The sequence below is a fragment of the Drosophila mauritiana genome, chromosome 2R (genome assembly GCF_004382145.1).
Source record: "Drosophila mauritiana strain mau12 chromosome 2R, ASM438214v1, whole genome shotgun sequence".
Taxonomy (NCBI): domain Eukaryota; kingdom Metazoa; phylum Arthropoda; class Insecta; order Diptera; family Drosophilidae; genus Drosophila; species Drosophila mauritiana.
The window spans coordinates 23,310,410-23,335,373 of NC_046668.1; the positions used below are offsets into that span (position 1 = coordinate 23,310,410).

Below are 24,964 nucleotides of genomic sequence, written 5' to 3' on the forward strand. Positions count from 1 at the left end.
TCATTAAAATAAACGTAATACATTCCTAAACAGAACCCCTTACAAGCGGAAATAAATCAAAAGTATAATTAAAAATAAATATATTCATATTTTTATGTAGAAATATTTTACAAGTTTTTTTATTTGCAATGATTTAAACGCTTCTCATTTTTGTAGTTAGTAAGCAGCATTAATAGCAAGTAGAAAAAATATTAAACTTGAATTGACATTTGTTTAGGGATGGTATTATAGATCGCGCTCTCTAAAATGATGTATGTATAGTATATGTACATGTATGTCAAATATGTAAACCTATGTATAACATAAGTACGAGTATGCTATTTTTTAAGTCAAACACTCCAAATATGTAAAATAGATACGTTTTATTTGAACACTTTCATTTAAAATATGATTTGCGTTTATTTAAGGCTAATCTCTATCATAATTGATATGATTTCAATTAGAACTTCATTAAAGAAACAATGAATATATATAAATAAAAGGCTTGTAAATGAAAATCGAAACAAAATTGGTTTTCTTAAACACTAAATTTAAATTTTATGTTTTTGCTTTTAAAATCTAGTATTTACAAAATCTACGCTGACCAAATGCTGTCACTTCAAAACAGTTAATGATAAGTTTGTTACATTTCTAACGACCAATTTATACATCTTTATATTCAAAGGAGTAGCTAAATCGGGTTTCGAGACAGTACTTTATTAATGTCTTTTAAGCTCATAAAATATTCAGCGCACAATACCTCTATCATCATCAATACATTCGAATTCGCTCTTGGAGTCACACCTGCGCCTACCTTTTCAGCGCAATGTCATTGAAATTATAGTTGACACCTGGAAAATAAGCGAGTGCGAGGAAAAAAAGCACATAAACATATAAATTAAATTAACTAAAATGGGGCAGTGGCCGTCGGTCTGGTTCCAATAGATTTCGCATATTGATATGCCAAGCTGTCTGCTGGGCTTTCGTTAACAATGCAATTTGTGCTGAACTGCTCTGATAGTGTTATATCTGCCCAGCTTCTTTCGCTCGTTCTGCGCTGTTGGAATCTAGTTCCCAAAATCAGGTTGATAGCAACCTGGCAAAAAAGTGGTTTCGCATTAGAAACCCATGTATTGTCAGGCAAGCGATATTTTTAAAGCGTGACCACATGATGGCTATGAAACGGGTTTTGATTTGGATGGCAGGGCAATTGAACTATATCATTATAGCTTAGAGGACGTCTGTTCAACTCAGTATTCTATCATTGTAAGAGTACCTATTTATTTGGGCTTTTGCAGTGTAGACAAAGTCATTGTGCGATTACCCAATGATTTACCAACTGAAATGTGGGGAGGTTCAGTCCGCTTGAACCCAGAACTAGGGATGCCGGCATGTTAACCAACTCATCCTCGACTGTTGCTCTGGTCTGTTGACCAAATTTGATATGCATGGATTGGTTGAAGCAAACGCCGCCAGTACCGCTGGCCCCAACCTCCTATGTTGCAGTGCGCTGTCAGGTTTCCCTGCCAGTTGTCTGTAGTGGCGTGCAATCTGCTACATCCGCCGCTTCATCTGCCATCCGCTATATATCCTTCTTTTAGGCGTGACGCGGGGAAACCCCCACAGCGATTTGCTTTACTGACGTAGGCATATGAATGTGACCGCCCCTGCATTTTGTGCATTGCTCTTGCTGCACTAAGGGATCTGGGTATAACCGCGGATCTGGCTGTGCGTGGTGGTTATGTTTTAGCATTTTACGCTTCATAATATGGTATTTGGAAATTGCATAAACTTAGCTTCTGCGTGTGGGGTGCAGCAATATATCTTTTGGCATTACTTTCCGGCTTTTTGGTTATTTTATATTTTCGGAATTTTTACAGACAGGTCACTGCAACCCAATTCTAATCGGGAGTTCTTTTGGACTTTATTGAATTCCAATTTAATTTGTTTTATACGATGAAAAGGCTTGAGGCTAAAAAACAAATGTAATCAATGAAAATAATACAAATTTCTATTTTAAATAATCAAAAAGTAAATGTGATTGATAATGTATTTCCAGCCCATTGCTATTCGATAATCAGATTAAATGTATACATACACAGTAATTGCGAACACAAAAGCTAGAAAAACATTTCAACAAAGCCTAAGTGTGTTTTAATTATTATCATTAACTTAAATTGTGATTTTAAATATTCCAATAAAGAATTTTTGAAGCATATGTTTGTTTTAAGGTTTTTTATTCAAGTGTTAAGTTCTGGGATGGACAGTGGCCCCGCTGAGAGCGCCGACATATGGCCCACAGCTCAGGTTCGAATTAAGAGAAACCCAAAACTCTTAGATTGGTCCCCAAGCGACCAGCGCACTGTGGAATGAACTTGCAAAGTTGAAAGAAAAATGATTAGAAAACGGTTACGAGTAATTCCATTTATACCAAAAGCCGAAAAATCGTAGCAAAGCATAAAAAGCTTTGTAGCAGCCACTGTGCTGCCGGTTGGCCTGAATACACAGAGCTTGCCGAGAAGCAACAGAGCTCTGTCCTGCAGCGCCATGACGTCATTACCTACATAAGCATCCCACGAAACAGGACACTGCACACGCAACAGAGAGACTATAGAAGAGCAACAGTTGACGGCGCTCCGGTTTCGCTCCCGCGAGAGAGCTTATCCGGGGTGCCGCTCGGGTATATAAAGTCGAGGGTCCTGGCCAAGAGAAAGCAGTCGAGCAGACGACTTTGCGGCTAACGTTAGTGGTACGGCAGCTGGCGAACAGCAAACTCGCGTCCGTGTTTCCGTTACGGTTTGAATCGGTTTGGAAGTGGGTGCTGCAAAGGGCAATTCAATTTGTGAGGCAGTGCGAGTGCGGTCGATCCTTTTGTCGCGTTGCAAGCGAACGAAACTCACTTAACAGTTGAGCCGCCCCCAGGACGACATCCACGATGCAGGCGGTGCTCCAATCTGCGCACAGCAGCAGGCGGCTAATGCTGTTGCTCTCCATGCTGCTCAATGCCGTAAGTCCTGGGGATTATATTTTCAATTTTAAAAACTGTAGCGCTATCAACATTTTTCGGTCTTTGGGTTTCGTGGTCCGTGCTGCTGCCTTCTACTAAATTTATCTTTATGTGTTGACGTGTGGGCCGTGAATTTTGCCGAAATTCGGTTGAGGATTGCGTGTTTTCTCGACGAACGGAAATTGAAAACGCGATATAATCCTTAGAAATCTTTCATATTTATGAAAGCTAATTAAAGAGCTGACATACTTCTTCTTCTTGCATTTCTAACTGAAAGTGTAAGATGATTACATCTTACCATTGCCGAACAAAGTCTCCGCTTTCCATAAATTATGCTGTCAGAATACGCAAACTTGTCTACAGCTTCTGAGCTCTAGTGGCAACAAAACGAACAAATTATTTCCATTTTTCAAGGACCCCGTTTACCACGCAGTAATTAATATTGGTACAGCCACGCCCCATTCAGGCAATACTTTTCCGCGGATTGTTTTACTTTTGCAAGAGATACCTCTGCGGTTGCAACATCATCCTTCTGGTCAGGACGAGCACAACACGTTTACATTCATATTCATATTGCATTCTCACTTTTCCTTTTGGTGCATTCAACCATCTCTTGTGGAATAGCTGGCATTCCTTTTGTCCCTCACTGACATATGTATGTGACATTTCTTCATTTTTCATTTCCGCGGAACTTGGCATTTCCCAGAGAGCTTTTCATGATAACTGGCTGCAGAAAAGCAACATTTAACTACCTAATCAAACTGTTTTTCAAGCTATAACAAATAAAGAACTTTCATGTCAAGCATCTCTCCTCTGCTGTCTTTTACCAAACACAAATAATATTAAATAAAATATTGTTGTTGGCAGTCTTGGCACAAAAAAAAACCACGTGTTATTAAAGGCTTTGACGGTCAGGAGCGGAACTCTTAATTTTAGATAAAGTTAACATTTTAGTTCCTCAGATACTTAAATGTCCTTGCCATCACAAACATATCCACTACGTCAGTAAAAAGAGCAACGTCAGAGGAAACTGCAACGTCAATGACAACTATTGTACAACATGGTTCAATGTAAACTTGCTTATGATTTCGAAGTTGCATCGCTGCATCACAGACAATGAATCAGCTATTTAATGCATATCGATGCAAACAGTTGACGTAAAATATATGACGCCAATATGAAATGACAGAAACGCGTGAGTGTGCCTTAATCTGGCATCAGACTAGATATGTGCGATTTATAATATGACTCGTCATTGTCATATGCGCACACAATTTAACAAACAAGAAAATCAATAAATATAAAAAATCATCTTTTCCATGGATATCTTATACGCACCGGAAAAGGCGAAGTTTTGGTACTGTGCACTTTTTTCAGATGATAGATACAATATTGACATGGGCTCTTTTGGAAGTTAGCAAGGATTGAATTTTGTCTGAAAAGTTTCTGATTCTGCCTTTTAAGTAGCTAAGCAAATATTCAAGGCTTATTTTCATTCAATTAAGCTCGCACAGAAATGTATCATGCTTAGATTAAACGTTCATTTCATAATATTTAAAAATCATGTCATGTTTCCACTATTTGTAATTCCATGCCAACGCACTCCAGCCTCTTTTAAAATATACCATACAACCTTTTTATGGCCGATATCCATGTTATATTTTTACTTAAGAGAAAGAGCAAAGTATAACTTTAAGTAACTTCTGTTTGGTGTTCTATACAACACTCGACGAAATTAGACTTTTTCGGTTTGGTTGTCTCCGGTTGACCACCAATTGGATTTATTGCGTATACGCCTCCTTTGTGTATTTATTTTCGTGGTCAGTAATTGCCACATGCCCTCGGAACCATGATATGTACACTAAAGCTCTTCCACAGAGCTTGCCTACAAAGTGATTTGGAAAAAGTTACATGTGTGTTTCATTGCAAGGACCATTATTGTTAATTGAGGCATTTCCACGCAGTGGACACAATGAAAGTGAATGGAAACCATATGTGGGGCCAATAAAATTTCTGTAGTGTGGATACGAAAAAGAGGCAGAGCTACTAGCAGTGAAAAGATAAAAATACAATTTGGGTTCAACATTAAATATCGTTTAAAATATGTTCCTATCATAAAAGACAGTATTTTCAACAAAATCATTTTCCTGCTCGGAACACCTAAAACAATTTTATCGTATAAAATGCGGAATGCAGTACCTTTTCCCTACTTACAAATTTCCCTTCACAAATTTCATCCGCGCGTGGCTCAGGACTCCTTGTTCCAGCGTTTCAGACACTCTGAATTCCAGGCAAGGTCACAGCACTTAAGTTTTAATATTGTGCACAGTATTTATTTAGGTAAGAGAAAGGGCAAAAAATTACGCCATTGAAATGTGGGAAAACCAGGGGAGCAAGACTGCGATAATAAAATTTGCTTGCGGCTGGGCTTAGGCGCCATAAGCGCCTCAACAGGCATCATGGAAAAAAAATTAAATCAGAGAATGTTGTCCAGCTGGAGGGAAAGAAAACATTGCCCGGACTGATGGCACGCACTCCTTGTTGTGCATAATCTCACGCCCAATTAGGCAAGCAATCTGAGTCAATCGATTGGCATCGTCCACTTTTATTTGATATGTCCTGTCGCCTTTCCACTTGATTTACTTTGCGATTGTTTTAATTAGGTTCGCTCTTAATACTCATTGATTTCTTCCGTCCAGTTGAACTTCGATACAAATGAAAGAATGAATTGTAAGAATCAGAAATAAGGTACGAATTTAATTCCAACGCACAATGGTAAGCGAATTGCTACTATCAGTTTAATCGCCTGCTTAAGCGGAGGACTGACAGGGAGGATTCAACTGGGCTGGATTCACATTTAATAGCTCATAAGCCACAAATATTTTACAGCTCTTTCTGTTAAAGTATGCAAAATAAGGAAACAGCCCCCCAAATTGTTACGCAACACAGGCTGCCATAACTGGATTCCTCGGCTATAACAGCCCACGCAGCGCAACCGCCCCCACAATAGTGTTTTTACTTGTTTGTTTAGGAAATGCTGGTGACAAAAGCTTTTTCATGCGAACGCATTCTTTAAGTCACTTTGCACAGTTTGGTGTTGCATAGTTTTTAATTAATATTTCAAAAAATCGTAAAACATGAATAAGTGGTTTCCATTCGGTTTTATGGTCTTTTGCTTGCTTTTTCCAACGCACCACCTTAAAGAAATTAATTGATTTTTACTAAAATATATAGCGGTTTTGAAAATTTTCTGCATACTAATGTTTTACAGATTAATGAATTTTATATTTCTAAGGTCAAGAACTATGAATAATATTTGCTAGCAAGTAAGGCTATCAAGAGTAAAATCCAAACGAATCCAGTTGACTTAACAAACACCTTTAGGTTATTATTTCAAGTGCTAATAAGACAGAAAGGAGGGTAGGTGGCACATACTTGGGTCCTGCCTCTTTTAGAGGCTGTCAATTCCTGCATGAGATTAACGGACAGAGGCGCCGCCAGCCAGCACGTCCTGCAACGCATCCTGTGCGTGCCTTCTTCCGCCTCACATTCTCCAGCAGGCACATTATTAAGTGCGGAAACCCTGTGTATTGGCCCACCCTCGCCAGCCCGTCGGGACGGAAGACATCCACACACACACGCTCGCATACTCATCCCTCCCAGATAACGACCAGCCAGCTTAGAATTATTCTTTCAGTTGAGCAACCATTTGGCGAACAAACTGCTCCGGCCTGTCCTCGCCTGGCTTTGTGTACGTTTAGAAAAATATTATGAACTCAGCTCAGCCGCTCCAGTTTGTTGGCTGGCTACACAGACATGTATGAGCGTTCTGCTGTTTTACGCATTTAACCTGAAAGGCCGATAAGTCAATGCTTTGGGCCTACGGGTGTCCCTCGCGCTAAGACTTACCTTGGACCATTCGGGTTTTGGATTTCATCACTCTGGGTAGCCGTTCTTTTAGTAATGAACTCTTGTAAGTAGGCAACAATAAATGAAATACGTCACCCACGTGGTCCAAAAGGCCATGTAGTGTTTAGCTTTTCGAAAACGTATGAGCTCAAAATCCCCAAGAAATAAAACAGTGTCCTTCTGTTGGGAAGTCCAAGTGTCAACGCATTTTAAGGCCGATTAAGCTTACTTAATTGCGGCAATGAAGGGAGGGCAATACCCCATTCTTTGACAATCGATAAGCGTAAGAGAAAACTGAATGCAAAACCAATTCGAAATTGAAATTAAGACTATCCTGCTCTTTTCCAGGCTATTCAGCCACAATCCGTTATTGTGAGTGCTACTGATGATGTCGCCAATGTGTCGCCTTGCGAAATGGAGTCCCTTATAAATCAACTGATGAGCCCCAGCCCCGAGTACCAGCTTCACGTAAGTCACCTGCTGCTTCCCGTATTTATTCTTGATGTAAAGGATTTATTTGAGCCGTCGGAGGTAACATCTGCCCAGGCTTTGAATATAAATTGCTTTCCGCTATTCCATTCCGCAAATTCCCATTTACTCAGGCCTCCGCATTGCGCAATCAACTGAAAAACTTACTTCGGGAAAGACAGCTGGCCGTGGGCGAAGAACAGCCTTTGGGCGAGTACCCCGATTATCTGGAGGAGGACAAGCGTTCGGTGGCCGCTCTGGCTGCCCAAGGCCTCCTTAACGCTCCGAAGAGAAGCTTGGCCACTCTGGCTAAAAACGGGCAACTGCCCACGGCGGAGCCTGGCGAGGATTACGCCGACGCAGACTCCGGAGAGCCGAGTGAACAGAAGCGCTACATCGGTTCCCTGGCCAGGGCCGGCGGATTGATGACCTATGGAAAGCGCAACGTGGGCACCCTGGCCCGCGACTTCCAGCTGCCCATTCCCAACGGCAAGCGAAACATCGCAACTATGGCCCGTCTGCAGAGTGCTCCCTCTACCCACCGAGATCCAAAGCGCAATGTGGCCGCCGTCGCACGCTACAACTCGCAGCACGGTCAAATCCAGCGCGCTGGGGCCGAGAAACGTAACCTGGGAGCCCTGAAGTCCTCGCCGGTCCACGGAGTGCAGCAGAAGCGCGAGGATGAAGAGATGCTGTTGCCCGCGGCCGCCCCCGACTACGCCGATCCCATGCAGAGCTACTGGTGGTACCCCAGCTATGCCGGGTACGCCGACCTCGACTGGAACGATTATCGCCGGGCAGAGAAGCGATTCCTAGGTGAGTACTTGACCGGTTCCTGGGAGCGCACGAAATCTTGCAGGTAATCCCTCCGGAACAGGATTCTTTTTGCATACCTAACATTTACCAGCACCTGCACATTAGCTAGCATCCATGCGGCACCACCTTCTAGCACATTTTTGTACATAAGTTTGTATTATCATTCCAAAAAGACACATCCAAGGATCCCGAATTGTTCGGCATCGAGCATGGCAACGATGCCGCTGCTGCAGAGCCCGCAGACGAGGCGGAAATGGAGTCGGATGCGGAGGCCGGGAGCGAGCAGTCGCCATCGCCGCAGAAGCGTCACATAGGCGCCGTTTATCGCTCCGGATTCCTGCCCAGTTACCGCTACCTGCGCAGCCCTGGGGGCAGTGGTGGTTTTGGCGGGGCCGGGGGGCGTTTTAGTCGCTCGGGACGTGACGCCAGGCAATTTGTATGAGTAAATGGCGATGGTTCGATGTGTGCTGCTTAATTATGTTTTGTTTGTTTTCCTTGTTTCTTTTTTTTGTGGAAATTGTGATTACTTTTCGGTTCGAGTTTTAATAATTGGCTTCGGAGATTATTCTCCGTTCTTAGCTGTGCCTGCTCCTTTAAAGCGGCATGTTAGACGTCGTTGATGCTAAACTTACTGTTGTGATTTGTTGAATGCTTTGTGTTATTCCAGCGAGAAACCTCTCTGAGACATTCTTGTTTCACTTCCCACTTTTTATCCAGCCCACCAAATGTCTCTACAACAATAAAGCGTATTTCCGTTGGCATCCTAATGTAATATTTTCCATTCAAGCGGTGTTCGGAAATTGGATTTCCGAATACATTTCCCAATTTGTTTTGCACAGGATTTTACAAGCGGTCAATTTCCGGCACTTTGTTTGCTTTCTGATGGCTTCTCAAACAAGCGTATAGGTTATATTGCAAAAATTTAAGTAGTCTTAGGAAATTAAATAGGAGGTCATGTACTAAAAAGAAGATTAGAACATGTGCGCTAGCTTAGAGCGTGTAAACTCACGTCGAGTTCGTATTTGCGTTTCAGTCGAAAAGTATGCAACATACGAAGGGTTAGGATTTTACGCACTCACGAATGTTTTAAACATTTATGTAGAGAAATAGTAAAAAACCAAAATCTTCAAATCATCCTGGAAATCAGCTGTTCTAAACACTTTTATAAAAATTAATTTATAATAAATTATTATGTTTTGTTTGACTTAGTGGTGTTCTAACAATAGGTTTGCATTGGCATGTTTAAGCTCATTGGCATGATGGTTTTTTGTATCTTTGGTTTGTTTTGCTAAGTTCATTTTTCTACAACTTATTCTGTAGCGTAGCTGCGGCGGGAGTTTAATAAATGGACTGCATCGTGGACCTAGTAAATTGAGTGCAAGACTGTTTTTATTCTTCATTATCGTAGAACTCTTTTACAAAGCCTGCATTCAGAGAAGTAGTAATTCGAGCGGTTTCCTTGCCCTATACAGGCCGGGTACTTCCCCCAACACGAGCGACTGCGTCAACCCACCGCAGCCGTTTGTAAGCAGTGTTTCATACCTAACCAACCGATGATCAATTGGAGTGGTGCTGGCGTACGCGGTCGTCTGTCCAAGTACTATGTGGATCCCGAGTCCTCATTAGCGCGCTTGCCCAGCCTGTCCAGTAACTCGCTGCCATCAGGACGCCCTCCGCGCACGCTCCTGCGCTCAGGGGCTCCAGTCTATCCGCCCTTCCACACCTGGGGCACTCCGCCGCGTATCACAGCACTGCATCGACGGGAATTTCGACGCAACTCGGAAAATTATGAATACTAAATATCGACAATATACTCTTTATGCAAATAACGCGATACAGATTTCCTTAGTACAGAAGTCGGAAAATATACCTATACAGTGTAAATCCCCGAAATGTAATGTCACACACTACACCTGCGAACCTTGCGACTACTAAGTCTAGCGGGTAAACCGTAGAGCTGTAGGATCTGTATGGCTATTGCTATAACTATCAAATATATTTATGAAACTGAAGTAACTGATATCAGTGCAAAGCATAAACACGATATATATCAAAGCAAATCATATCCTCTGTATAATTTAAATTCTTAAAAGAAGTTTTGAAATAGTGCTAGTGTTGTACCTTGCAAGAACTAGAACTTCATAAAATAACTTTATCCTACATTGCTGACTAACTGATAACAGTTTAGATTGTTTTCCCTGGCGTCTTTTATGTGTAAATGACAATAACTGTTTCCACTAGGTAAAAGCTAAGAATTGCCATCAACGATCACTGATATATGAAAGCGTTAACAAACTGCGTCAAAGACAATAAAACTTGATGAAAACTAAAGAAATTCTCGATTTATAAATATAAATATAAATATATTATACTTTAATGTATTCCAGACAATAAAAAAAATATTGACAATAAAATATTGCGGGGTATTAAGTACTTCTTTATGAGTCATTTGGATTGATTTTAACTTTTTCAAATCATTGGAATAAAGCAAGATATCTAAGTCTCTGTGTGTAATAAAAAGTCTGATGTTGTCAATAATTAACTTAAACTATTATGAAAACCAAAGTATCTTAAAAATGAAAAGTTAATCAATTAATCAACCAAGTATTTACTTCGATTATATACAAAACCTATCAAAGCTCGTACTTGCGGTGAAGCTCTCAGAACAAAATAGAGCTGACAATTTGTGGCCACCAACTGGCGATTAAAGTTTCTGTATACAAATTACATATATCATATTAAATTAATGGAAATATATACACAAAAATTACCTGTTTGTTCCCATAATACAACATACACCTGTGTTTTAATAACATTTATTAGTTTTAACCCTTAACAGGCAGCGGGTTTCCCCTATTAAGTAAAATTTCAGCAAGATCCTTCCGTTCATACGCATTAACGTCGGGATTTTTTAAATTGAACTGCAACGTTTTCTTGATCCAAAGTAAGTACTGTTAAACGGTGACATTAAAAATTAAATATACATTTTTAGGATCTCTATTTTGGGAATTGATATAATATATTATTTTACTAATTACTAAAATTTACATCGCCCTTACAACGCCTAAAAGTACCATTTAATTGGTCGAATTTTCGGATACCCCGATGTACTAGGCTGAACAACATCTCAAAACTTAAGTAAATAAATTAAAATTGTTAATTTAGTATCATGTTCGTAATGCTTGCATGGAAACGTTCCCAGCCTTAATGCGCCCCTAAAAGCCATGTAATGCCCATGCAGTAAGCGAAGTAATCCTAAATTATAGCCAAGCCGATGTTTCCCATACTCACGTTTGGGGGTATAAATAGTTGCCTAAGATTTACATGTGCCTCTGCTGATAATTGAAATGCATAAAACTAACGCGAAAATGTAATGATTCTCAGTCGTACAGCGGACGTCGGCGATTCATTAGATCATGACCAGTACTTGGCCTGACCCTGTGCCGGCAGGGGGTGGCTGTAGGCAGAGGCCGGGTTCCCGTGAGCCGCTGCAGCGGCATAGTCATTGAGCTGGTGCTGGGCTACGTGGGCATTGTAGTTGGCGGCGGCGTGGTAGGCGGCCTGGGACCAGTTTGAGGGAGCCTCCAGCTTCGAGTAGTTGTCGCTGAGGTGTAGTGAGGGCGAGATCTTTGAGACGCTGTCGGCGGTGAGCTTGGAGAAGTCGTCAATGGTCAGCTTGGAATAGTCTGCCAAAAAAGAATAAAGGGAATAGGGGATTGATTAGTTGAGTCAGGGCTCATGGGTTCCCAAAAGAAATCTTCATGTATCTGTTGAATGTGTTATATGTTTTTAAGTCAACCCACCTTGATGGTAATAGTTTTGACTACCAAAGTGCCCCGGCTGAGCAAAGCCTCCGGGAAATCCGTGTTGAGCCGCACTTTGGACCAAATCGTAGCCACCCATCTGTGTGTGATGGTGTGCCGCTGCAGCAGCCGTTGCTGCGCTGTGGTGGGAGCTTGGTGCGTGTGCGGCGTGGTGAACACCGTCGTTCATCCCAGATCCAGTGGCAGTGGTTCCCGGCGCTGGACTGTAGCCCGCCATCGAGCCAACTCCCAAGGGGCCGTAGCCAAGTGGTGCTGTCGCCCCACTGAGCCCAACACCCACGCCCACATTGGAGCTTCCACTGTTCATGGGCGAAAGCCCGGAGCTCGAGCCGCCAGAATGCTTGCGAAGGCGTGCCCTGCGGTTCGAGAACCATACCTGGATACGGGCCTCGGTGAGGGCCGTGGTCTGGGCCAACTCTTCTCGGGTGTAGACGTCCGGGTATTGGGTGCGGGAAAAGGCTCGCTCGAGTGCCTCTAGTTGCTCGGCGGTGAAGGTGGTGCGGGAGCGACGCTGCTTGCGTTTCAGCGGAATCCCAGGCTCCGATTCCGTGTCACTTATATCTGAGTCTCGCCCTGAAAAGATGTGAAAAGGAATTCGGATATTTATTAAAACTAAAACTACTAAAATTATGAACGCCTCGTAGGAAGCCATACAATTCTCCACGCCCATTGGTTCCCCCGAAACTAAATTGAATTCGGCGGTTTGATCTCCAGATTCAACGAATAGGGCCACCGACGTGGATCGCTGGCGATCGTGTACCCCCAGATTGTCCCGTGGTCCATCTCCATGTGAATGGGAGTCGACGTTCACTGCGCGCCATTGCATATTAATTGAGACGTCAGGGAGCGCAACAAATCTGTCAAAGCCGCCGACGATCCCACAGAAGGGACCAATGCGGCAAGACGGGCTCTTTAGATCCAGCGGGTTGGGATCGGAGGGTGGGGCGTTGCCGCAGGCAGCTCGTAAAATTCATAGCATTGACAAGTGACACAATATATCACATTACACAAGAAGATGATCGGCAAGTTGTCAGCGGCCATGGAGGAGTGCGCCAATTAAGTTCGGCGTCTGTTTACGAAAGGGAAATGGGGAAAGCCGTCGTCATCGGCAATCGGGCTTGAAGCGCGGCGTGTGGCAGAGCGGTCTCACGGCCGTGCCATATTATTTTGAGAGCTCATTACACAATAAACTGCGTTTTCGAGGCGGGGCTCAGTTGCAGCCCTACATGCCTAGGATCAAAGCGGAGAAGCGACCTCCTTTACTGGAATTATTCAACAAGATCACAAGCTCATTTTTCAAAATAGGAATCAGAAAATCCCGACTTCGCTGTGACTGTTCTGGTTGTTTTCCGGCGGTAAAGCGGAAGCGTTCATTGTCCTGAGTATATTCAAGAATTCCTGTGGCTGCTACCAATCGAGGTGTTTGGTTGACACTAATCTTTTCCGGTCTGTTAACTGAAATTATACATTTATCCACCAATAAAATAACTTCCTGTTCTATTCACCTGTGCTATTAATTTTCGTTTGTTTTTTAGTTACCGGAATTATAACATTTAAATCACTAGATCTATCAGCAATAATAATACCTTTTTTATTCATTCTGAGAAGAATCAAAATCGGATTGGCGAAAACTTCGTTTTCAAGCCTAAACTGTAAAAAATCTTTCGGCACGATTATAAGCTTTGTTGACGAACTGGCCACACCCATAATCCTCTTGGACAAAACCTCAGAAAAATCTCGGCGCGCGGAACGCCCACTGTTTAGTTCGGCATGAGGTCCAATAAAGAAATCGAAAAGTTCACATGCGTATTAAATTTAAACGAATGGATATGAATGATAAAATACAGAAGTCGGACTATTAATCTTTCAACACACGAAACAATAAAACTTAATTATACGAAATAAGGGGTCGGGCTTGTGGAGATGCAGAAGCCGTGGATGGATGCCAGGGCAAGAAGACAAAGCAAAGCTGCTAAGGGAAATAACACCGAGAAAGGTGGAAGGCAGAAAAATCAATTAGTTTTTAAATGTTAAACATTTTATTAATTTGTTGCTACTTGCCCATTAAAAGTGCCCGTATGCAAAAGGGAGCCGCCAGCACTGGCGATCCGGGGGGAAACAGTCCAGTACCGTTGAAGACAAAGCCTTTTTATTTTGGCACCAACACCGACAAAGGCTGGGCACCACTTTGGCTACTGTGGAGCTGAAGCTCTTTGACTTTTGGGCTTTCTTTTCGGTGACTGGTCGACGCGGAAAACCGTTTGGGGCACTGGGCTTTGATAAATTGCTGTGGTTTCGTAATCCGAGCAGGTATTCCATCATTTTTGACGACGTTTAGGTTGTGTTTTCAAACAGCAGGTAGTACACGCACTTCAGGAACCAGGCCTTCTGTAGAATAGTTCAAATTGCTAGCGGTCATTTTCCCTACTCTTTTCTATGCGTATTTATTTTTGGAGCCCAATCACCTTTCATGGGGAATCGCTGCACAGTCTTTATCGCAGTAAAGGCAAAGATCAATCTGCCCAGTTCCTTTTCTCTTTTTCGGATAGATATGCGGAGGAGAGTGAAATGCCAGCACTGTCATCAATCAAGCACCCTGACACTGACCCCTGATTTAAAATGGTGCATCTAATGCATAGCAAAGCGTTATGTTATATGACCTGCAATTGAAAAGTCCGGTGGGAGGGGAGAGGTGCCCCACGCTAGGCTGTCAGATGTCAGTTGGAGTCCGTTGGAGACGAGCGTTCTCTGTCGCCGAGCCACGATATCTTGACTTTAAGGCCTCGGACCATGCGACATTGACTTGGGCTCGGCCGAGGGGTAACCCACCCGACTCAACTTAGCTCATTTTTGTTGGGCCGATTCCGGCGAATGTTATTTCTTAAGCCTTAAGATTTGTGTCTTAAGATTCATGTCAGCAAAAGGATTACAGGAGCTTTAAAAGTAAGGAAGATTATGTGCTCTGAGTTTACCATTCGCTGCGTCGCGCACAAAGGATGGAATGTGGCGCAACACAGCTTTATTGAAAACATATACATAGATTCTGATTGAGAGGAAAATACAATAACTCATTTTTAATAAAATTATAACCGCAACGAAACTGGTTTTAATGATACAAGATTATGTGAAACTTACAAAAAAACATTTAAAATGTTTTTGTAAAAATAATATTTTTTTAATGACGTTTCCTTTAAGGTTATTCACTTAAAATTTGTAAAACATATTTAAACGCACGATGTCTTTTAAAGTTATAAATGGCTCCTAAATATCAAAAATACTACATTTACCGAAATACACTAACCGATGCAGTCACAGTATACATTATTGAAACGGTGATCGGACATATGTGGCTACTAGCTACCCTACGTAAGTTAATACTTCTTTTAACAGCAAAAGACATTTATTCAAGTAGCACCTCCATGGTAAACCGAGCCAACGCTTTTACAATCTTTTATATACTATGTTCGAATTCAAATGACTACCCACTGATGTCCATTTAAACTAATTTACAAAGTCGGAGGGGCTGCTAAACCATGGAACTACCACATGGGTCTCATCCCAAGCTTCGTCATAACCATAATCCGAAGGCAGGGAAACGAAATCATGGAAATCGAAGAAGTTCAACAACTGATCAGAATTAAATGAAACTAATTTAAATAACAATGCATACAAACAGGTGATCAAAACAAAATCCCACAGGGAAGAACGAAAGAGAAGAAGCGAAAGAAACAGAGAGCCGTAGAGGAAGCGGGACAGAGAAGCCGCTTAAAGTGTGATAATACGTTAATAAAATATTTTGTAACTCATCAACACGAACTACGGGCTCGGGGGCGCAACAGTGCACCGAGGCGGCGGAAAACATACGAGAGTCGGACCGAGAGGATCCGGGCCACAATGAGATCAAACAGAACGCTCCAGGACACCCTGGTGGGCATTAAAGATGCCGCTCGAGATCGGTGCATTTGAAGTCAAACCGATGCTTTTGTTACGTTGACACTTTTTTCGGGCATGAACGATTTTAATGGGTTTTCGAGTTGAACAAATGAGCCAACCACTGGATCTTCGGGCCATATGTGTGAGATAGGGTCAGCTCCGAATACGACGGCGGTGCTGCGGGTTAGAGACCGCACAAGCAAGGATAGGGCATTTTTGCGCAATCACTGCCGAGTTACTGAGCTGAGTCGCCTCCCTCGCCGCGCAGTCATTTGTCATGTGACACTGCAGGATGCTCCTCTACTGTGCCGTGCTCCCTCTGACATCCCGTTGCGAATCATTAGAGGAGGTGTGAACTCCCATAACAGGATCCTTGGGCGGCGTCCGTTTGTCTTCGTCCTTTGGCCATTGCCATTTTGTATTGCTGCTTTTTGCAAATAATTGAACCTGTTTGTGTTTGGACTCGTCCAGGATCAGCCCATGCATGGTAGCCTCATTGTCTGGTCCGGATCTTTGGGTTGGGGGAATATTTGGTAAATATCGTTGTTCATTCCCACGGCGGTGACTCTTGATGCCATTGTCCGGCCACTAATTGCCACAAGTGTTCTGCTCGGCTTTTCTTCTTTCGCCGTTGACTCCTTGTCGGTGTTTTGCCATTTGGGCTCATTGTTTTGCCTCACTTTCTTTCTTTGAGTGGGTCGGTTCGCCCTCTGATCGCACTAAATAAAACAAATCGCACGCGTATTTATCAGTCAGGGTTTTGGGCTCCGAATCAGCTTGGCTATTGTCAGGCTGATAAGCGGAGGCGGTCCAAGCGCTTGGCGGTGTGTTTGTTGTGTTTAAAACGGGGCGTGGGGACTAATGTTTATCAAGCTGGTGAATTCTAGGAAGCGTAGAGGTACGTAGTCTAAGTAATGACCATTGGTCGCCTCTTCTTTGGGAAAGCCGGACTTAAATTAATTCAACTTAGCATGATTACCACTGTTATCACTGTTTCTTATGAAATAATACGATATAAATTGGTTTTTATCTAAGGATTTCCATTGACATCTCTCGACCGCTATGAATGGGCTTAATAACAATTGTAGTTGACACATTTGCTATTTCATCAAAAAGTATAGCACCACATTGTCACCTAACTTTTTTCAGCAGCCACTACACAATTTCTCTTTTTTTTTATTTGCTTAATTTAGCTATTATTGGGTATTTTATATATTTCCATCGATTTTTCGGTATTTGTGAGATCAAAGCGTGCCGCCGGTGAACACTGTCAGCGACACTACGGCTTTGTGGCCGGGGAAGCTCCAGACTCCGTATGGGTCTGGGAAAGAGACTGCGACTAGGGAAAGGGTGACGCGGACGTGGGCCAGAGTCACTTGTATAAATTGTTCAAAAACCAAATCAAACGAAATTATACGTGAAACAAAAGATAAAGAAACATATTTAATAATGCATAATTTTATTTTGAGTCTGCAGGTGAGGGCCAGGAAACATTCAGTCGCCGGTGAAGAAGGCGTTGATTACAGGCAACGGCACCGACTTCGTTATCCCAGGTCCCAGATCCCAAAGATCTGGCCAGTTGCACTTTGGATGTGTCTTTGCCCAGTCCTTTCGATTGGAGTTGTGATTGTGAGCTGGATGCTACTTCTCCCTGCCCGCCTATAATAAAGGTCCGCGGCACTGCGATGGAGATGGACTTGAGACCGGGGACCGGTTGGGGTCGAGGAATCAATGATGATGGGAGGGCGTGTGCTTATTATACGCTTCGACAACATAATGATAACCCTTATGGCACGGTTGTGTTGATTATGTTTAGTTCTTTTTTTATGTTGGATGATTCCGGCCACATTTAAATAACACTGACATACAGGTGCTTCTCGGTGAAGTATTTATCAATTCAAATTCGGAATTCATTTTATCTCGCTTTGGCATTTATCCTGTGGATAATTTTCGCATATAGATATACAAACAAATAGAATACAAACAACATAGTACATCAATTTTCTTCAAGGCCACACATTTACAGTATTTTTAATTTTCAGCTTGCAGGCATTCAGAAGGACAAGGTCTTTAAGGTTCCCCTCTAGGCTATTGTGAGGCGTGGTTACTGTTTCTGTCGTGACACTACGAGGTAAGAAAAAGTATGCTTTCCAGATCAACAAATGAGAATATGGGAGTACTTTAATGTAGTTCGAAATTCAGCCCTATATGAAAATTAGTATTTTAGCGCTGAAGGTATCTAATGATTCCACGAGGCTTCATTACAACAAATAGTTTTGCCCAATTTCCCAAACGCATAAGCTATTTGGCTACCATGCTCCCTGGCTGATCGACCACCTCTTTGACCCAGCCGGTCGTTTATCGAATGACTATGCATTTATAGCCTGATTATTGGCTCCAATCATGGGACTGGGGAGGAAAGGGGAACTACGAAATCTCTCTCAAGGCAGTGAAACCAGGGTTATTAGCTGGGACCAGGTTGCGGCGATCGAATCTTGGAACTTGTGTACTTCTGATTCTAAGGTGTCATCATCTACACCTATTTCTGTTGTGTATGGCTAAAAAGTGATCGAGATCGTTATCGTATGGTCAGCCAGATCCATTGTAGTCTTTTCTTTCCCACTCCGAGCGGCTTTTATTTCAGTTTAAGTCGCTAGTGCTAAGACGATCAAAGCCAAGGTGCCGACACCAGTTTCTTGATTTGAGCTACAAATGATTTGATGATGATTTTCAAAAATTATCAAATAAATGATCGGTGATTTTCACAGCAAGATGCCGGTCCCTGTTCCCAAATTCGTAAGACCGTCTATCGCCCTAATCGTCTATCGTACTAATCTGAATTTCCTTACCTCCAAGAATTCCGTTTATAGTATAGTCCTTCCGACCATCTTCGCTGCCGCGATCGTTTCCCCGCAATAAGCGACTGATCGACGATGTTGATGGTGGATCCGCAAAGCCCTCCTGCATCATCGAAAGAATAGAAAGTTATTCGATTATTCGGTTATTCCCTTGTGTTAGGTCTAAATAGTATTGACAACGGCTTAGGGGAACATAAATTATCCAATTTCAATTTAGATTAGGTAAGCCTGATAAGAAATGTTGGGCGCTACTGTTGAGCACCTAAAAAATTTCCATCTCCCATTGTGGACTTGGGGCCTGCCACTTGAAAGCTCTGTCGCCGGACTGCCTTGTGTTTCTTGCAGCCGTCACTCCTTCCCCACGTTCTTTGATGGTAATCCAATTAGAGGAGTATCAAAACGGGAGATGGCCCATGCATTAGAGTTTACCTTTGTCTCTGTGCTCTACCTACGATTGTGTCGCGTGCTTTCTTAGAAGACTATACAATTGCAGATATTGTGAAGAATCGAGAATTTCGACGTATTGCAAGCGTTAATATGATGCAAGCCGACTGAAGCTTTCGGCTTCAACTGCCAAGAAAAAGAGGCTTTAGTTTCCCCAAACCAAAATTCGGAGGTGAGCATACAAGTATTGACGCTTTTAAGGCAGTTACATCCTGTTTGATTCCCATAGTTATGAACTGACAGTTTTTATTAAACGCTCCAATCGCTGCACACGAAGCGCGACTGTGCGAGGTACCGTCGTGTCGGGCAGCCGGACTCATAGGTGGAAGTTCAGTGACCCAGCGGCGGAGAACTAGGCTCGTCTGCCCGGTGTCCAGGTGTCAGCCATGCCTCAAATGGAGTGGCATGTGCCGCAAACATTTTCATGATTAATAATATTATTTTTCCACTAACGAAATTATCGCGGAGTGGAGACCTATCTCCGTCTCTCTAAGCTGCGGTTAATTCCCCGGCTAACAAAGGTGGCATAACTGGCACCTCATAGACAAGACCAGACAAGATATGACGCCAGGCTCGGAAACAGAAACTGACATTTTGTCCAGTCTGGAGTGTATGCTGGGAGTGCGGCCGCCGTCCGGCTGGCTAACTGGTCTTGGTCTGCTGGCTACTGGCTCCTATTTCTATTGAATGTGTCATGAAAACAACAACAGAAAAATGTTTTGATTTTCAACTGGGTTGCGTTACTTGCGTTGGGTCTCCGGCTGGGGCCTACCAGTTGTTCGGCTGGAATGTGTGACGGCTTATCTCGGCGCAACTGACAACTGGATCCCAATCCCAATCCCGATCTCGATCTCGGTCGAGCCCCCGACTGTGAGACACATTTTTTGCATCCGCCCGGGTTGTGGCTTACAATTTCAATTGAAATTTAATTAATTAGATGACAGTTGGATTGACACTTGACTGCGCTTTATACTTGACCAATTCGTGTTGCGTTTTTTGACTATATTTTGTTTGAGCTCTTTCTAGTTTTTTAGTTTGACTGACTGATGCGCTCTGTTTTTTTAATAATTAAATTTCTTGGAATCAGGAACTTTGTCAGCGGGACATTTGATTATATTTGGTGACTGAACTTTTCATCAAGGAACGAACCTTGAGGAATTGAAAGAGAAGACGAAGTTAAGAGCGCATGTACATGAAGTCCCGATCGTTGATAAGTCGCGAGTGGTAGGCATAGGGAGGGGTAATCGCGGTCAGGTATGAAATCAAGACACAAGAGCTGCCTAAAGCGTATTCTAATTAAGCGTGATGCTCACCTGGAGGCAGTTTTTACGCCTACTGCCACGCCAAAGCGAGCGCAAACAATGTAAGGCCTATAACACCGAAAACAATCAAAATCGCGATCTAACGGTTCTGTTATTTTGAGATCATACAAAACCGGCAATGTGATTGCATATTTTTGTCATTAATAAAATTTTAAACGCAGTTTTTAATTTATTATTTTAATAAAAAAAATAAGGAGATAGCAAGCTAAAAAACTTTGTTTTTCAATCTACTTTTGCAAATTAAACCATTTTATATTTTTTTCTGTGCATATTACACAGTGCGCATCTTTTGGATGTGGAATTAAGTGATGCCGACTCTGATCTATAGTCCGATCGTATCGATACTCGCCCGAATCCTATCGCCCCATAAAGTGTGGCTAATTGCGGTTTCAAATAAAGAGCGGGACGCCAATAATAAAGAGAGCCGCCAAAAGAGGCTGGCGCATGAATACACTAGTGCTTGTATTAATCCTAAACCCTACACTCCCTCCACCGTCGAAAAGTTTTGCCGAAAGGGAAAATCAACTTCAAGACAGCCGTCATCCGTCCATGCAGGCGTGAATCGGTGGAGCTGGTCTGGCTAGTAGGCAGCATGCCGAAAGCTTTGGCCAGACTGTTGGTCTTGGTGAATGAGCCATATTGGCGTAGGTTCAGTAATGAGCTGAAACACAATTTCCCCGTTGGACTTTTGCCACACAAGAGGTGTGGGGAAGTGGGCTCATCTTTTAGGTTGAACGCGAATTTGAAGCAAAATAATATCGCTGTATTGGCAAAGGTGACTAGGTTTGTGAGCCGGCACATTAAAACAAGGAGTATGTCGTTAGCTTAAAACATCAGCATAATTATACATTTTGTTAATCCAATGGACGGAACGAACTCATATGCCATTTTTATGTTTTGATGTAGGACCGATTCTTCCACGCCTCAAAACCGGAAGTTTGAAGCGAAGTCCCGAAGGCGAAGAAACATATAAATATATACTCTTATAGCACCTTTTGGCCTCAAGGACAAAACACAAACGATGCCGACAAGGAACACGACAGCAGCAGAGTCTTTATGGTTTAATTGATTTCTTAACGGTTTGGGTGGCAAGCGAAAATTTGTCGTCGCCGTTGTTCAACAAAATTGTCAATGAGCGGGCAAGTTCAAACTGAGTCCTTGGGCAGTTTGGGCCATCTGTGCAGCTAGTCAGCCGACATATGCAAAAGGCCAGTAGGTGTCATAGGCAACGTGCCATAACAAAGCCAGCGGGCGGTACGAAACTGCCACGTGACTTTTCGGAAAACGGAAGTAAACTGATTCGCATTCGGAGCGTATTTTGACCCTCTTCTATCTGGACATAATGGCATGCGGTTAGGGCTACCGGTAGGTCCAGCAAATCCTCGCATCCTTTGTTTTGGCACATTTTATTGCTTCCTGCAGCCTTGCAGGTGCATCTGGGTACTTACCTTTATCAGCTTTTCGCGTATTTCCCAGCTGAATATGCTCGGGTTTTCCTTTCGCAACTCATCGATTCGCGTTTCAATTTCGGGAGAGGTCACCTTGGGCTTAGATCCACCTATTACGCCCGGTCTAATAGAGCCCGTCTCCTGGTATCGGTTCAGAATCTTCGATACGCAGCCATGAGACACGCGGAGCTGGCGCGATATTACACAGGGCCGCACTCCACTGGCCGCCATTTCCACGATCTTCAGTCGAATGTGATTGGGCAACGGTCGTCCATTGATAAAGACGCCCCCAAGCTGATTTACCCGGCCTTGTCCTGTGGGCAAGTTAGATCAATTGACATAAGCACTGATGAGTCAAGGGTTCAATTATATGCCTTCAAATGGCTATTTTTTTATTTCTAAAATGTAAACAAGTCTAGGTCTCGCATTATTTCAAGGGTAAGTTCTTTGAAATACACAGTAAAAATGATATGATATATGTTGAAATTACTTACCTTGAAAGGGATACCCTGCGAAAAGGGGCCGCAACGAGTTGGCGCTGGACATATCCATGGTCCGAATGCACAGAGCTTATAGCAACCTAGAATCTAAGCGACGCTGCACTCCAAAAACTTTCTTTATTTTCGGTAGCTTAGTTCATCCGAGTCGATACCATTGCACAATTAAATTTGAAATGGGCTATTATCAGTAGACTGTCGTTCCTTGTGGGAAATCACTTAAAGCTGGCCCAAAGGATCCACTTCATCACTACGACGGGCGGCTCCCGATTCCGACGGTACTTTGCAACTCTCAGCCCGGTGGTGAGAAGCGGGATTTTTCTTGGAATTACGCGCGCCTCAGCGATCAAACGGCACGAGACTTGCAAAGCAACTAAAGAGAAGCGCGAGCATAAATTAACGAGGGCCGGCCGGTCCGGGCGATGACGACGACTACTCCGCAGACGGGCGAACAATGAGATCGCTCCACAAACTGGTTTTCGCGCCGAACAACCACCGCCAGATGGAGACGCAGATGGAGATGCTGGCAGGAGGGAGAGCGAGAGCAGCTTTCGCGCCCGCCCTTTCGGTGGTTGATGCCTGCTCGAGCGCCACGACCAGGCACAATATGGCACCGATCAAAGCCTCACAGTCGAGCGGAGAGAGAGAGAGCCGGTAGTGAGCTGACCGCGCTTTAATCGGGGAATTGCCACGCCTCGGAAGACGTGATTGGCTGAGCTGGTTCAGGGCGGATCTGGGCTCAGCTCGCCCGACATTTGATATTGCATCGCATCCATAATCCATCCGCACATCAACCCCCCTGACGACACTCGCCTGATCACTCTGTGAATGCAGCTGTCCCCGAGTATTGTGGGAATTGTATGACTTTTATTTCATCGCTGGCAGCCAATTAAACCGTGAAGGCTGCAGGGAGCACAGGACACATGCCGAGGACCACGACCAAGCCCAATCGCAAACTCAAGTCCAGCACCTCATCCCAGTACCAATCGTTCCGGTTTTGTTACTTTCAGCACCCACAGTTCCATGTCGTGTGCTTCCAATATATGTATGTTTATCCCATTTTGCAGTCTGCACCCTCCTTTAGCTTCTGGCTAGTTAGGTTAGTTCTTTGACAGCAATGTTTATGGGGCCTCGGTTTCCTTTAGCTTCCTGGCTTATCCTCCCTTTTTTCCAGTGCTTTCATAAGATTCTGCATTTGATTAATTGAATGGAATGGGATGTAATTTAATGATGACCCCTTGCTGATTAGCTTTAATATGATTCACTGGTTGTGATGCATTCGTGAGTGCAGGATAACAAAGCTTAGATACTGTGTACATGCAAAAGCCTGACAGGTAAGCACATCCACAACATTTTTCTACCCGAACCACGAAAGTCAATTACCAATATACAAACACAAAAATCAATCAACAGCTATTAACAGCAAAGAAATTCACACCTGGTACAGTCTGAACGGTCTGCAGTTTTGAGAAATTGAAAAACCAACGAACAAAAGCGAAAACAGCGAAAGGACGTCATCATAATGTAGAGAATTAAGCGTGAAGTTTACGCATATTAAGGATACGCACATGCCGCCTGCATCTGGCATCAGGGCGAGAAAGGGACAGGGAAGGGACGCAGCCTAAAAATGGCCGCTCGTCGTCCTGTTTGGTTCGCATTGGAGTATATTTGTGAAAGCCGGTCGCATGCAAATTTCTGATCTACAATAATATTACTAGATGCTGCGGCCCGAAACCGAATTGAGCAGAATGAGCTGGCAGGCTGAAGAAATATGCAAGGACTCTCCAAAGAAGGATCTTTCTGCTAAGCCGACCCTGCGATAATGAGCATAAAAATCGATGCTAATGAAGCGTTGTGCAAGGATCCCGTATGCACAGCCACTTGAGTGCACCGGTACGCCTCATCAACATCGGCAATAGAACTTGCAATGCAAATGAGCCAAACAGGACGTCCTAGGACAAGGCATAATTTGATTGCGTCTCCGCCTGTTTCCGTCCTCAGAGCGAAACCACAAGTAGAGGGCCATGATAAACATAACAAATTATCTAATATGCGTATTGACAGTTTTCAATTATCGGAGTTCCTCAAGCGTGGCAACGACAGCATTTAAACTTTTGATACGAGACAAACGCAGCCATTTGGGTTCTCCAATATATGTAAAGTTTCGTTTTTCGTGCGTCACTTTCCGAATTCAAGAACTGGGAAATCAAATTCAATAATCAACAATTAAAATGCCGCGGGAGCAATATGTCGACTAATTTATAAAAGGATGCCCTCATAAAACCAATTTATTATACAATATTAAAGTGCTGAAGAATGACTACAGCTGACACTCTTTGCGACTCTTTCAAGTTAATTTTTCGTCATCGAAACCTTCAATTAACGTTTTATAAACGAGTTTTAAACAAACTACTATAGTTGTAAAACTGTATCTGTATACGGGAAAATGTCTCCTCATT

The 24,964-nt window shown here is 43.1% G+C and overlaps 2 protein-coding genes across 4 annotated transcripts; one reads left to right on the forward strand and one right to left on the reverse strand.

Moving 5' to 3' along the window:
• Positions 1–2,707: 2,707 nt before the first annotated feature.
• On the forward strand, positions 2,708–10,959 carry LOC117137011 (neuropeptide-like 1). Of its 3 annotated transcripts, none has more exons than XM_033298200.1 (5): positions 2,708–2,986; positions 7,244–7,363; positions 7,498–8,179; positions 8,353–8,615; positions 9,652–10,959. In XM_033298200.1, the coding sequence occupies exons 1-5, from the start codon at positions 2,915–2,917 to the stop codon at positions 9,976–9,978; spliced, it is 1,464 nt and encodes a 487-aa protein (XP_033154091.1). In that variant the 5' UTR covers positions 2,708–2,914; the 3' UTR covers positions 9,979–10,959. The 3 variants fall into 3 exon arrangements, with proteins under 3 accessions (XP_033154091.1, XP_033154092.1, XP_033154093.1); XM_033298201.1 differs by having other exon boundaries at positions 8,353–8,621; positions 9,652–9,738; XM_033298202.1 differs by lacking the exon at positions 8,353–8,615 and having other exon boundaries at positions 9,652–9,802.
• A 20-nt stretch (positions 10,960–10,979) lies between these two features.
• Positions 10,980–22,929, reverse strand: LOC117137013 (protein gooseberry-neuro). Its single transcript, XM_033298203.1, has 5 exons — positions 22,503–22,929; positions 22,009–22,322; positions 18,786–18,897; positions 11,983–12,576; positions 10,980–11,865 (listed from the first exon to the last, which is right to left on the reverse strand). The coding sequence occupies exons 1-5, from the start codon at positions 22,558–22,560 to the stop codon at positions 11,594–11,596; spliced, it is 1,350 nt and encodes a 449-aa protein (XP_033154094.1). The 5' UTR covers positions 22,561–22,929; the 3' UTR covers positions 10,980–11,593.
• Positions 22,930–24,964: the final 2,035 nt, after the last annotated feature.